This window comes from Dysidea avara, chromosome 10 (genome assembly GCF_963678975.1).
Source record: "Dysidea avara chromosome 10, odDysAvar1.4, whole genome shotgun sequence".
Taxonomy (NCBI): Eukaryota; Metazoa; Porifera; class Demospongiae; order Dictyoceratida; family Dysideidae; genus Dysidea; species Dysidea avara.
The window spans coordinates 23296719-23312184 of record NC_089281.1 but is presented as its reverse complement, the minus strand read 5'-3'; the positions used below and the strand labels follow the sequence as shown (position 1 = coordinate 23312184).

The window sequence follows — 15466 nt, the reverse complement described above, 5'->3', positions numbered from 1 at the left end:
AAACTTGTTATTTACCAGTGCAATGGAGTAATAGCTGATACTAAACAATGAAAAATTATTGGCCGCTCACGCATTAATTAAATTTAATATGAAGTTCTGTGTAGCTGGGTTGCTTACTATTTCCCTGAACTCTTTTAAGACTTGTTATGTAACAGTGCAATGGGCATGAATAGAGTAATAGTTGGTACTAGAAAAATTATTAGCAGCCCACACGTTTAATAGCACTTAGGGCACTTCTATAAAAATGTACCATATTGTACATCGTATCATATTGGTGACTACACAGCTGTTAGATACAGATACACTCTTTCAGGCATATTGCACATTGCTATACGCAGTGCTTTAACTATAACTAACTGTGTGACCACTAATTGTTTAATAAAAATATGCAGTGAATCAACACAGGATAAGCTGCTCTTTTAAAAAAAAGATCAACAGTTTTACTTTTCTAGCTACATGCACTAGTGAGTGAGCAGTCAAATGTTTTAGTTAATAGTCAGTTATTCTACTTTATTTCAACTGTTGTTTGCATTGCATGTCATCATTTTGTCCCTACCAATAGAGATACTGGGCCTTTTCTATGGCTAAACTGTTACATGAGCCATACACTAACCAGTACAAATGGTGGGCTCCGTTAGAGCTAATAAGGAGATGTGTGTTCATTATTCTAATTACTGCACTACCTGGTAACCTGGTGAGTATCTATACACCTTGACTATATTGTAATAATGTGATAATGTTTAGACTATAGTGCTACTACCTGTGATGTTGCTAGCTGCAATGTTTGCATACATGAGGCCTTATTGCAAGCTATACATCAACGTATTGGAGTGTGTGGTACTGGTCACTTTATTGCTGCAGCTGATGGTTGCTTCAACTGAAAGTTTTGAGGTTTTGTTTACATGTATTTATTTGCATTTTAAGTTTGTTGAAACTCTCAGCTTAGACAGATTCTGAATACTGAATTACAATTATTTGTGTTGTTATCGTAGGAGTGCTGATTACCCAATTGGTCAAACTAAGTACCTGCATGTTACATTAGTAAAATACCACCATTTATGTAACAAAATAGTTCAATAATATTGTCATGTGCTGTATGCAGTAGGAGAATGCTTTAACATGTGTTGCAATTGTATACTGCCATGTGTTACATAGTTATATGATAGGATGGAATATTTACAAATCAACAAGATCTCACAACTCATTTTATTGATGGCTGTGGAGTAGTTCAAAAGATCAGTGACCATATCATCTTGATAATACCATTTTATTACTTACCATTTGTGCTGATGTTGGTGGTGGTCACAGTGAAAGTTTTGGCAACAATTAAGACCATAGTGGCTAAAAGGTTAGTTGTAAGCATACCTAACCTCCAACGTTATGACATATATATTTGATGTTGAAATTATTTAAATGCAGATGATCTCTCTTAACGGACCCTCCATCCTTATAACAGTAAAATTTCATCAAAATCAACTGTTCCCAAAAAGTGTCCAGAGGTTTCACTGTATCATACTTATGCACAAGGCCAAACTCCTTGGAATTGTGTAGACGTAAAACTCAAGATGTGCAATCAACTCTTTTAGTTTATTGTGATCAAAGTATCCAAATATCTAGGGTACAAAATTGTCAGCATTGAAAACAGCATGTAGTGTTAAAGGTCGTTGCCACTAATCAAGAAATGGCTCTAGTGATGTTCGTTTTGAATGCATTATTTTATATTTGCAGCATAATGTGTAAGAGTTATATTGAGGTGTGCATCATTTGTAACTTTATTTCATACAGAATTGAATCTCAGCAAGGCATTGTTACTGAAGATATAGAAACTGAGTTAATTACTTCAAGTGTGGCAATGCATTATTGGGAATTCTAACTTATATCACTGTTGTTTAGTAGACTTCATGTATCTGTAAGGTATAACTGTGTATTTTGGCTGCTAGCTCCTGTATATCTTTATCATGTTCTAACTTTCTTAATATTTGAAATCATCAAATTAAGGCATCGTCAGTCATGTCTACCATATAGGTATACCATATGGAGTAAACATACAAGATACAAATCAGTATTATAGTAATCTATTTGTATTCCCAGCCATTTGGTCAGTCTATCAGTTGGTTGGTCATTCAGTCAGCAGTATGTCATCTGCTATAGTCAGTTTGTCTGTAAATCACCTATACACAGCAAACTATGTAGCACAGACAATAGTTGTTATCCATCACAATGAATGATTGTATACTCAGAGAATTATGCATGCTACAGAATTGAATACAGCCCATTATAGTTTCAATAATTCTGCAGTACTGCTTTGCCATGCTTTGCGCAGTGTAGTTGCTGATAGAGAAATAGTACTTAGCACTTTGTTGCAAATAGTACAAAGAAAGTATACAGCCAGGCTGAACCAACTGTTGGATAGTGCACCCCTGTTTTACAGCCCACACACAACATTGACATTCGATCCAAACTCCTGCTAACAGGAGTGACAGACTCTTCACTGTTGCAGTGTCACTTTATTACTAGTTTAATTCACAATGACCTTTTATACTGTACATAAATACTGTGCAGTTGCAAGTATATACTACACAGCATCTAATGGTCTTGCTCCACTGCATATATAGGAGCCTCTGCTACAGTGAATGTCACTACTATAGCTTATTTATGCAATACCTTAAATATTATGGGGCTTGAAATTTACTCATTTGCAGTACTATTGGACCTGATATAATTACGTTGAGGCATTAGCATTTAAGTATAATTTATGCATGCTTATTTTTTGAACTGGTTTCTCATGATCAGGTATCATTTCATTGTTAGCTATAGCGGTGGCCAAATGAGGGCATCAACTGGCCAAAACTTTTGTGCTTGCTATCTAGCTCCTCACCGTGTCAGTCATGTAGCTGTGTAAACTTATTGTACTTTACTAGCATTTGTGTACATAGTATATAGTAAGACTGACTGAGGCTTATACACATGGCTTATATAATTATGATAAAAAAGTTTAAGTGTCAGAACAAATTGACAAACTTGAATCTTTATTGCATCGTTGAAAACTCTAACATTTCAAACAATTCAGTAGTACTGTCTAGGGGTCTCCCCTAAAGTGATGGGTGCTACTAAAATGCCACGTTTAATATAATTATTAGAAATGTATACGTGATGAAAATTACATTGTCTCAACATCAAAATTAATACAGTGTTAAAATCAAACAGATATAGAATTTTCAAAAAATAGTCGAACCCGTATTTTGATTTGCTTGCCTGACCATAGTCACAAGACTAGAGGCCGCCAAGCCAAGCAGTGTACATATGACCACCATTATTTTTATGTTACAACAACAAACTCATGTCTTTTGTGGTTCCAACCATCTGCACTTTACCATTCCTTTTATTATTGTTCAGGTGGTAAAGTGGGTTTTATAAGTAGCTAGTAGTTACAAGTAGTAAGTTGGTGTATACTGCACTGTAGTTCAGTTATAGCTAGCTTAAGTTTGTAGCTTTGGTTGTAGATTTTGTTTTTAAAGAGTTATTAAAGTAACCAGCACTGAAGAAATGGTTGTCTTCATGCCAGGAAACCATACCAAGGCATTAAGTTTCCATATTGACACTGAGCATATTTAGATGTCATAAAACTATTTGAGATGTTTAATGGGCATCGATATTAGAAGGGTGAGTAAGTGTGCATTCCCTTCTAATATATAATATCCCAATAGAACGGAATGACCTTTTTCCACAAGTTATTGACTCCGACTCACTTCATTTAAGCAAGAACGAACCATAGACATGTATCTTGTGAATTGCGATTGTTTGGGACAAATCATCATCAGCTGCATGGTGCTATATAATATACAGGGTAGATATGGCTATTTAACTAGCTAGTTATGCCTGGTGGCCCATGTATTTTTGGCATACCCACCTAGTTTTAACCTGTCAGTGAACACTGAAGTCATTATTAAATGAATAGAAATACAATACCGACCACTGTTTCATAATAGTTAGCATTTGATTTGATTTATTGTTTTAACTCTTGCAGGAGTGCTACCAAACAGTAACACTAAAAAATACACAGTACAAAAATGTACAAGCAAGAACAACTGAACACAATACAAATCCAAAAATTCAAGTACAAAACAGACAACAAACACAAACTAAATGTTACAAATTATTAAATAAATATGCATGTTAACCATGGTGGAATTGCTGGTCATGAGTGATGGAGGTCTTTTGGATGGCAGGATGGAAGTCAGATGGTATTGCATTCCATCAGTGAGCACAACAGATTTGTCAATTGTCAAATTTTGCAAGTAACTGTAAGTACTATACTCATGTTTTTGTGCTTCCTAGATCTAGCTGCTAAATTAAATATATGATGTTCAGGGTGTCAAGGGCAACAGTGGATGTTTCAGAATTGTAATATAGCTACTTAAATGCAAGAGGAGAATCGAACAAGGCCAGAAAGTTGAGAAAAAGCTGATTATAATTCAATCTTCAATAAGCGAAATGCTAGTAAAGTACCTAGGCAACGAGCACAAAAGTTTAGCTATTATTATTATTATTATTACTAGGACCGCGTCGCATACAACCAAGTACATACACCAATGTGACAGCCCCCCGGTGAGGCTATTAGGTGGCGAAGGCACGATTCCCAAATCATCTCAATATGTCACAGTATAGTGACAGATATAACACAATAGTGGCATCGTAACTAAAGGCCACCAGTAGCTAAGTGCCAGTACATCATTGGTGTGGTAATGGCACAGTGATGTGTACAAAGTATATGTATACAAAACATACAGGAGAGAACTATACATTATTGCAGTATTGTATGCAGCAATACATTATAGGCAACATCACCAGATAAAAATTATTAGCCAATATAGAGCACAGTATATCAACATCAACTAGAGCTACATAGGGTTCATCAGTGGTGTAGCAATGGCACGGTGATGGGTGACACACTATAATTATGCATACACAACTTGCAGGAGATAGCTACACAATACTGTAGGAGTATGCAAGCCAGATGAACCAGACTGATAAAGGAAGCCAGCCAAGCCAGCCAAGCCAGCCCGGCAGAGCCTAGTAGCTACGCCAGGTGAAGGCAAAAAAGATCAAGCACGTATTGAATTGCCAGTGCCTGACACCAACACAAAGGAAGTTCGCCATGCCAGCTGCACAAGACAAAATTGTATACTTGTATTTTATATGTAACTATAGTAAAGAGCATGGCATAGCTATGTTTTAATGTTTTCTTGTGTTGTTTATTTACGTGAATGAATCCACTGGCAGCTGGCATGGAGACTTGAGATGTTACAAACATAAAAACTTACTTGTTATCTTCTTGTTTACACGTAAAGTGCCCTGTAGCTCTCCTGCACGGGCATCGCTAATCTTCTCCTTCGCGCAATCTGTAAATAATTAAGCAAGGGTGTGGTACTGGGCATTATATAGAATTACACGTATGGTCAAGTCATCAGCACGAACAGGAGCGACGATTATACGTTTGTGCCTTCATTCACAGGCGAATCTATCCCCGGTTAGTTCATGTCTCTAGACCTCGTAATTTTCGAGAACATTATTTACTATTTATTTATTAATTATTTATTTATGACGTAATTTTAACCGCATTTCGTATTATCTTTACTACTTGGTTGTATAATTATCAATTTTGTCGGTTGTACAAAAGGACAAGCCTGTAGGCGTACTTCCCACACATACACACCAGAAATTACAAAAACAATGACATAAGCAAATACACCTGAAAAACAAAATAACTACTACAAGAACAAAAATAAATATCAACAAAACAAGAACATTAGCTAAGTATAGAGAAGATTCAAAAAAGAAAACGACGGAGAGCTAAACGGAACAAGGGTGGCTGTTTAATTCGCAGGATGGTATGGGGTAGTCTCGCGTGCCAGACGGTTTGTGTGGGGGGCGGCAAATAAACCGTCGGGTCACTGTTGCACACATTCCGGGACCACTGCCGGAATGTTGGCAGAGCCAATCAGATCGCTTCGCGGACTCTCTGACGAAACAAACACTAATAATTCAAATTCTTAGTGTAATAAAGAACTGAATCTCGGCTACACAGATTACTTTTTCGAAAGTTTAACAACGCCATGGGTTTAGGATCTTTGTTTCTCTAGTACAGGGCTCTTAAAAGCGTTGGTATAAGAACGATTATGGTTCACTACGGATTTGTGAAACGGCGGAATTGTAGAGGAAGACGTTCAGCAATGTTTCGAATACGTCACCAGGACAATACCAGTACAATTATCGTCTTAGTCTGCTCACAGAAGTGGTTGGAACGATTATTACATCATCCTTGGCGCAAAACAATACCGTGATGTAATCTAATTGCATTCCAGTGAGTTCACGGAAAGTGTGCAACAGTGACCAGACGGTTTATTTGCCGCCCCCACACAAACCGTCTGGCACGCGAGACTAGGTATGGGGTATGGTCATAGGCGGCGGAAAGGGGGGGGGGCTAGGGGGCTGAAGCCCCCCCTCAGAATGATATCACACCGAAATTATCTTTCTTGGAGTGGGGCTGAAAACCGTGATAAAGATCGAGATACTCTAATAGAGCAGTCACTCTAATAAAGTAGTCAGTGTGTAGCGAGCTATGTAAGGATGTTTATGTAGTTTATCAGCTAATAGCTGGTGAGGTGGAAAGCTCTTGTCAGTTGGTTGTGACCTTTTTTTTTTTTTTTGGTCTCACCTTACCAAACTATAGAAATAAGTCTGGGTCAGCCCAGCCCCCCCTCATATCAACTACTTGCTCCGCCGCTGATCATTAATAATACAAATACTCATAAACCCACCTTATAAACATCTTTCCAAGGCATTTATGCTGAAGGTTATGCAACAAGGTCTCGGATCAGCATTGGAGGTGTACAAGATCGAGATACTCTAATAGAACAGTCACCTAACTACTCTAATAGAACATTCAGTGTAAGCATAAAAGTTGGTTTTATTATGGAATTTTTCCAAATCTGCCTGTGCCTATACATACAATGAAGTGCATTGGTCTGTTTAAAAGGCTTGATTCATCTACTTGTGTAGTTATTACCGCTACCGGTATACTTAATTCAGGTACACAATTTCCATTGAAAATGTTCTCAGATTCAATCTTGTATCATTCAAATTTCAAAATTTTCCAGTTGCAACATTATTATTCTATCATGCGTGCAATTGTGAGAGGGTGCATCATGTGCTTGGTTGTCTGAACCTACCCAAACCTTTCCATTAGCAAATGCTGTAGAGAGCCATATATATCTAAAGGCAGTATATAAAATATCTACAGGCAGAAATATGAATTTTATGTGGAAATCTCTCCAAATTGCAGTATTTTAGCATCTATTTTTCAAAAATTTCCTGGGGGGGGCATGCCCCCAGACCCCCTAGTTCCAGCATGCTAGGCACACCTCCACCCAAGAGATTAGTACCTTGAGTTAGCCCTCCCCTTTTATAAATCCTAGATCCGCCCCTGGGTATGGTATTCCACAGAAATGGGCTGTTCCGAAGAAAGAGTCAGTAAAGAAAAGAATTAATAGACGATGTCACAGGCCGGATAGATAGAGGGTGACACCTTGTGGGAGCTTGAGACAACTGAAAATGTTCACTAAATGGTAAGGAATTCCTGTGGTGGAGACTATCATGAATGCAGCAAATAGAAAAGTAACCATTTAACATCATCAGGAGATGAGATTTCCTTGTAGATCGTGACATCATCAGCAAATAGTTTGACTTTGCTGTGAGATATAACAGAGGAAACTTGTGATCTAAAAGTTAGAGCCATCATAAGGTTTTCTTTTCTCTAAGTTTAATTAGACTAGAGTGATTTCAAAATAGAAGAAGAAAGATACTTTATTTTTAGCCATAGCATTTTATAGAGCTCAAAAAAAAGGTACAGTTTGATGCATAGTTTGCCACAATTACTTAATTAGCTACCCGCGGTACACACAAGTTCGAGCTATGCACTTAGCGCAAATCGGCGCCTAGCTGCATGGTTGGCAGGTCTTCGAGCATGCAAGCTTTGTCTCGAAACGACTTGGTTTTTTACTTCCTTTAATCTATTGGTGAACAATTCGTATGAAAAAAAAATTTTTTGAAAATTCGTTTTCCTCTAACTAGTGTTTTATTATTAAGGCAGTGGCCCCGGGCTAGTCTCGCGTAGCCAGACCCTATTTCTCCGCACGGCGCTTATCGATTGGAAATTATAAGCGCCTGCTCCGAAAGGGTCTGGTGACTCTACAATAGAAAAGTTCTGCAGGCAAATCACCCCAGGGTAGGTGAGCGTTGATTGGTCCTAAACCACTTTCAGTAGAGGTGTGGATGACCACAGTTGGCTTCTATGCCACGATGTAATTAAAGTTTGAACAGGCTGAAGGATGAAGCCAACTGTGGTCATCCACACCTCTTCTGAAAGTGGTTTAGGACCAATCAACGCTCACCTACCCAGGGGTGATTTGCCTGCAGAACTTTTCTATTGTAGAGTCACCAGACCCTTTCGGAGCAGGTGCTTATAATTTCCAATCGATAAGCGCCGTGCGGAGAAATAGGGTCTGGCTACGCGAGACTATCCCCGGGCAGTGGTTACTGAACCGAAAGTCGGTTCAATAAGCCGGACTCGCTATGGAACCGACATTAAAACTTAGACAAAAAAAAGGGTCACTAACTTGACAAAAAAAAAAAAAAAAACTTAGCCTGCGAACCCTGGACTACTGGAACTGTAGGCAGTGGGCTTACCACTGTGCAGTACCTAGGGTTGGCAATGAAAAAATCAACCTCTATAGTTTCTCCTCCAACTCTGGGTGATAAATCCATAGATAGTATATTCTACGTACGTAGAATATAGCTACTATCTATGATAAATCCTACCGAAGTCTATATCAAAACCGTAGGGTAATAATACGGTGATTCCCCTTGCTGTTTCTGTAGCACGCACTTTAATTTTTTTGCAATTTTTAAAATTAAAAATGGCAGCAGAGCACTTCAATGTTTCCATGAATGGTGCATTACATGGTGGTCACTATACTATCAAAGACGGATGCATATTCTTGGTGAACAGATGCTTTTTTTTTGTGGTGATCTACTCAAATGAATAAATACAAATACAAAGAAAAAAACAAGAACAAACACTATATGACAGTCACCATTTAGAAAGCTGGCAATTTAGTCTCAACCTAGATAAGATCAATTGGTGCTGTTCCTAACAAATGACCAAAGTGGCCCTAGATACCCTTAAACATCTGATTGCAGACCTCAGAAGGACAGGCAGCACTGCACCCATCCCATTACAGCTGCATAATTTGTGTCCCACTTGTCAGATAGCAGGGAGGCAAGGCACTTGTGAAAAACTGTTGCTTCATTAGCCATTCCTCCTGTGGCTGAGAAAATTAAAGGAGTAAAGGAACTGTGTTCAACTTCACGGACACAAGCATCATACAAACGTCTCTGCGAGTTTCTAAATCACAGTGTGAGCAAGGGCATCAGTTTGCATTGGCACGTAAACACTGCAAATCTCCACTTAATAAGGTCCAAAAAGGTGCCTGTAAACCAACTTTGGACTTCGTTAAGTGAGTTTCAGTTGGTTGATTTTTCATTGCAGACCCATCAAGCGCCATTTTAGCAAAAATTGAAGTACAGCGAATCACCTTTTAAGCAAGTGTATTTTGTAGAGCACCTCACCCAATAACCCAAAACAGCAATGGACAACATTCTAGATGTTCCTGCCCATTTTTATGAAAATGAGTCGAAATCCATCAAAAGTTACGACACAGCTATATCCCAAACGGAAGGTATTTGGTTGCTACCAAACCCACCATTTAAAACTAGACCATTGGTAGGCTCCATTCCTTGAGTTATAAGTTAATCCAAAGAGGGTCAATTTTTTCATTGCTAACCCTACAGTACAGCTGCTAGCTACCCACCATGATCCCTACTTTTCTACCTTATAAATGTTACGTAGTAGTCTCACTATATATAGTAAGAAGAACGTAACCTAAAGGTGAAGAAGAAACCAAGGTTGAACCCGACCCTAATGCTACTTTTCGTGTCCCCTAAGGTCGAATGCTCGGGGCAACTACTGGGCACATCCCCAAAGTCGAATGCTTGGGGAAACTACTAAACACGAAAATGAAGACCTTTCGGTTCAGTAACCACTTCCTATTATTAAATGCTATCCCACTAGGGACCTGTGAGAAGCCAGGATAAAGCCTGTGAATACAGGCAGTCTGTTTGAGTCCCGCGCTGCGTTTGCCAACCAGTGATGTCATAGCCTGAACTTATGCATATCTAGTATAAATGAATAGGTACGTATACAGGCGGTTTTTCAGACATCTCCCCTAGTGATGCAATTATAAGAGATTTTGCCAATTAGCTAGCTAGCCAATATTGAAATTCATATAATAGTTGATACCGATAACCAATCCGATGTTTATTTTTACAAAAAATTCACATGTATTTTGTAAAATTACCATTTTTAAAACTTTCTTTGTCTTATTTTTATGAAAACACTAGCATCAAGGCCAGTCAGTAAAATTAATCGGCTAAATAATCTGTTAATAATTACTGATACCAATATTGCTGAAATTTGGCCGATAAACTGACTTCCAATTATTTACCGATTAATTGGTGCATCACTAATCTCTCATCACATGCGTGGCTCATCACTTTGTATTATCAATTGTGTAGCATTACCAATAAACTAATATACCCACTTAAGTTGCATCTCACAGTGAATAAGCAGCGTATCTAATGTGTTATTACATCTCAACTGGAATACCATAGAAATTCATTTTAGACTTCAGATGTCACACAAAATTACTTACAATCATGTGGATGTTTCATTGCCTAGTTATATAACACACAGGACAAGTTGCACCAAGGACAGTGATCTTAGTGCAGCCAGACACAACTGTAGATGTTTACAAGTACAGTTCTATCCTGCTACAATTCAGATATGGAACAATCTGCCTAGAAGATATTAATGATAAGCTGCAATAATATTATATAGAGACACTATTTACATTGCAAAATTTGTAGTTTAAATATCCTATTGTGACATACTCACTGATGTGAGTTTTACATCATAATAGCAGGAGTAGAAAATAGCTAATACAAAAACCATTATACTCATGAGCTGAAAAACTTCAACTTTCAATACAAAATATTAAACTTGTCTCCCATACATTTTCTATGGAAAAAACAACTTAGGTTGGCGCTTAATTAAGCATACGCCTTTTTGCTATGATCACAAAAACTTAATCAAGAGTACCACGTTTACCAGGTCAATGCAGGGGCGGATCCAAGGGGGTTCCATGGAACCCCCCTTTTGAGAGAGCCTCTCTTACTCGAGATACTCTAATAGAGCAGTCAAATCGAGATACTCTAATAGAGCAGTCACAGTAGTCTTTTGAGGAGCATTGTAGCAAGCTATGTATCTAGTTATAAATAAGGAAATATAGTTGATGAGCGCATCTATGGTGAGGGGCAGCTATTGTCAGTAGGTGATGACCTTGTTTTTTTTTTGTTTTTTTTTTGGTCTTCAACCTACAGCTAGGCTGAAGTTGCAATTCCAAAGTGGAACCCCCCTTTTTAAAAGTCTGGATTCGCCCCTGCAATGGTATATAGTATGGAACCAATGAATCTACTGCCTATGCCATCTGGGATGTGTAACCAATTGTGCCACTTTTTATATGCTTTATTTACCAATATTACATAAGCGTGGCACTTCTTGCACTGCTCTTCAATTCTTCAATTGTAATGCTGCCTACACCTGCAGTTTTGTGTAAAGCACTGACCAAATAAATAAACTGATGTCCATTTCGTTCCACATGGGGTACTTTGAGATAATAAGTCACTCTCTAGAGTTCTGTCACTAAAGCAACACATAAGTTGATCTTTTTCAGTAACAGGTTTTACTCAGAGTGATTGTATAACTGACTGACTGACTGACTGACTGACTGACTGACTGACTGACTGACTGACTGACTGACTGACTGACTGACTGACTGACTGGCTGACTGACTGACTGACTGACTGACTGACTGACTGACTGACTGACTGACCAACTGACTGACTGACTGACTGACTGACTGATAAACTAAGTGGCTGATTAACTAAGTGGCCAACGTCTTCAGTTAATAATGCTACAAAACTGGTTTTTTTTTCAGTTGGACACTGCTGTGTGCATGCCTTTTGGCTACCACAATGGCAATACAACACATCATTATGGTTAGCTATCCTTCTTTGCATCCCATTTTTCTACCACAAACATGTCAATTCGTTTGCATAGTATCTATCAATCTGATTGCTACATGATCACATACAACAAAATCACACTTGTCCATAATCTTTGCACCGTGCCTGCTCAGTGCAGTGAAAGTGAGTGGATTAAATATTGACATGTTTCACTTATATTATTTTCCATAGACAACTGTCAACATGCAAATGGTCCTGACAGAAGTGGTCTTAATTGGTACTGTCATAAATGGTCAAACTGTTTGTATTTGCATAAATCAATCATCCATGCCATGCCTCATAAATGGTTTGCCTTGGCATCTTTGTCCTCCTCAGTTCGCTAAGTTAGCCTCCTTCTTCACTACTGAGTTTACTGCCAAGGCCAACAAGAGTAGGATCTAGTACAGTGGCAGTCCTCTGACAGAAAAATATATGGAGCCAAAAACAGATGAATTACATGTAGTTATAGTTGTCATCTGGGGGGAAAGTAGGCTGTGGGTAAGATTAAGAAGGAAATGACTATGATGCCCAGAAAGTGAAAATAGATTTCAATTGCATAACCTAAAGCTCTAAAAATTCCTGAATCTTAAAATATGCATTTAAACTTCACTCATAATTCCTAGGATCAAATTGAAGACTGGTTTCTTGGTCCTGAGTTTGAATAATTCAACCACCTTGATACTGATACATTACACAATAGTAAGGCTACATAGCAGTTAAGTTGCATCATAGATAATATAAGGTATATATCTATGGTTGCATGTACACTATAAAATGCCTAAACTGTGAATTTGAGCTCAGACAGGACATTTTATATGCTGGCTTGCATGGACCAAATATTATTGTTTTCCAGTATTAGTATTTAGCACAATTTTGTTGCATAGCTTACAAGTTGAGCTATCAAAAGAATATTCATGGATAAAGGCTTGAAATCTGGTTCACTTCTAAAACTCGTAAGTTTATGCTAAACTTGAATAAGCTGATAGCATGTGAATTCTTATAGCTAGAATGCATAAATAGAGCAAAATGATCTGCATTTACATAATGTTGAATTCATTGTCTAGTGGAGTTTAACTGTCACTGCTGCAGACTACCTACTTATATGTCTTTTTAAACTATAGACATGCACCCGCATGACTACCACTAGTCTGCTCCTATGGCTACACTATGTATACAAAAGAGACAGCATGTTCACCAACTATAAATCATGTAACATCAAGAAGTGCCCCCCCCCCCCCCCCAATGTCTTTTTGGCTCTATTGAACTTAGCTTGTGGCTACAGTGCTAACACTACATGACACTTTTATTTAAGAAAGTCATGAACAATGTAAAGTATACATAGCTATATAGCCAGTTATCATCTACTCTACACAACAGTATCTGATAGATATAATACAGTTAATGACATAAATCTTCAGTAGTCCACCTAATAATGTACTTGAAGTGGTATTTTTCACCATAATTGTTACCTGCGTAGAAATCCAAGTAGAATCCATTGTTTGCCCATTGTTTGCATGTAACTCAGCAGTGTAGTGACCTGAGGTAGTGTAGCTACCTTCATAGGCAGTAGCAATTGCACAGCTGACCTATTTCTGCTTTGTACTAAAGAAAAGTCAAACACTTGTGAGACTGGATTGTCCTTTGTTGGTCCATTGTTATTGCCTTGGATGTTACTAAGTGAACTCCCAGCTAAGATTACCCTCCCTTAGATAGCAAGGTTGTCCGTCGTAGCGGATACAATCTACCACAAGAAATCCAGTAGCATTGTGTCCATCAGAAAGAACTACGTGGAAGTCAGTATCGTGTGTGTAAGCGTATATCCAACTTCACTTTAGCAATTACCTGGGTACCAGCTGAGACATGACCAGTAGGTAGCAGTGGTACACTGAGCAACCATTGAAAGTCAATTCTATTTATGCATTCCATTAGTTTATGAGGTACCAGCTCACAAACAGATGAAGGATTCCCATATGTGTACAGGTAGTCGGCTGACTAGAATCACTTCTGTAATAAAAATAAGTTGCTAAAATTAGCTTAGGGTGACACTAGTTATAACTTACATAAGCTTCAGTAACACTTGCAAGAAACAATAATATGCAGCAGATCAACAATTGAGCTGTCATTTTGAAGGTCTGGAGGTTGCACCAGGATTAGTAACCTGTGGTGAAATGCAGGAATTTTATACTGTAAATCTACTTACATAACCAGTTTAACTGGTCTAACTTGTGCAGTGTAACTTACTTATAAGTTTTTAATGATTCTAGTACTACCATGGATTCATACCACAAAGTGTACAACTTCATCATCAATTTACAGGAATTCTATATACTTAACTTGTGATTACCAAGAGATTTATTGCACATGATAATATTTTGTACAATCCAAAAGCTAGCACATCATCAATGCAGAAACCAAAAAAACAATTTTCATGCAAATAGCTGTAAGCTAGGTGTATTCTAGCTATATCTTCTTTAAGTAGGATGACTTTTATAGTGAAAATGACGTACGCCTTCAGTAGATCACATGCCAATTTGAGATTTTCCCAGGTGTTCAAAGTTGTTTCTTTCTTCTCTTTGAACACACAAAAACTGTTATAAAATGTGAGCACACTATATCCAATTACCTTGAAATTTGGTACACAAAGGCAAACAGATATCAGTACCAAGAGTAATGTGAATAAGTTGCTGAGTTATTAGTGATTACTCACTGATTTGCTGTCATGAATACATGCAGAATGATTATAGAAAATTGCCAGTAACCATCATACCTTTTATGGTTTAACATAAATGGGAATAATAGGATTTATAATGAAATGATCACATATGTGTAACAGGTGCATAATCAAGGCTATAGTAAAAAAGACTGACCTCACACCCTCAAAACAAGAACAGGTTTAAAATCAGCAGTCTGTAGATAGTTTATCTATCATAGCTAAAACCATTTGTGGTTGCAAGTAAGTGAGAGAGTAGCATGTAAAAATTCCTTTATCAAGATGTTTGTCACATGCACACATGCACATACTCACACATACACACACACACACACACACACACACACACACACACACACACACACACACACACACACACACACACACACACACACACACACACACACACACGCACAAACACACTGATGTGTATAAGATAGGTGGATCTAGGAAACATGCACTGTACAGGAAAGGACAAGAAAGTTTTGGATAAAAAACTATTGGGGTGAGAAG

At 37.9% G+C, this 15466-nt stretch overlaps 1 protein-coding gene across 2 annotated transcripts in view; it reads left to right on the top strand.

Moving 5' to 3' along the window:
• LOC136268464 (uncharacterized) overlaps positions 1-2007 on the top strand; it is a 30717-nt gene extending 28710 nt beyond the window's left edge. Inside the window, exons 18-21 of one of the 2 annotated variants that reach the window (XM_066063816.1) lie at positions 563-694; positions 745-891; positions 1167-1348; positions 1786-2007. In XM_066063816.1, the coding sequence (XP_065919888.1) occupies positions 563-694; positions 745-891; positions 1167-1348; positions 1786-1873 (549 nt within the window). In that variant the 3' untranslated portion in view covers positions 1874-2007. The remainder of the gene's footprint in view (positions 1-562; positions 695-744; positions 892-1166; positions 1349-1785) is intronic. The other variant, XM_066063817.1, reaches the window with a different exon arrangement.
• Positions 2008-15466: the final 13459 nt, after the last annotated feature.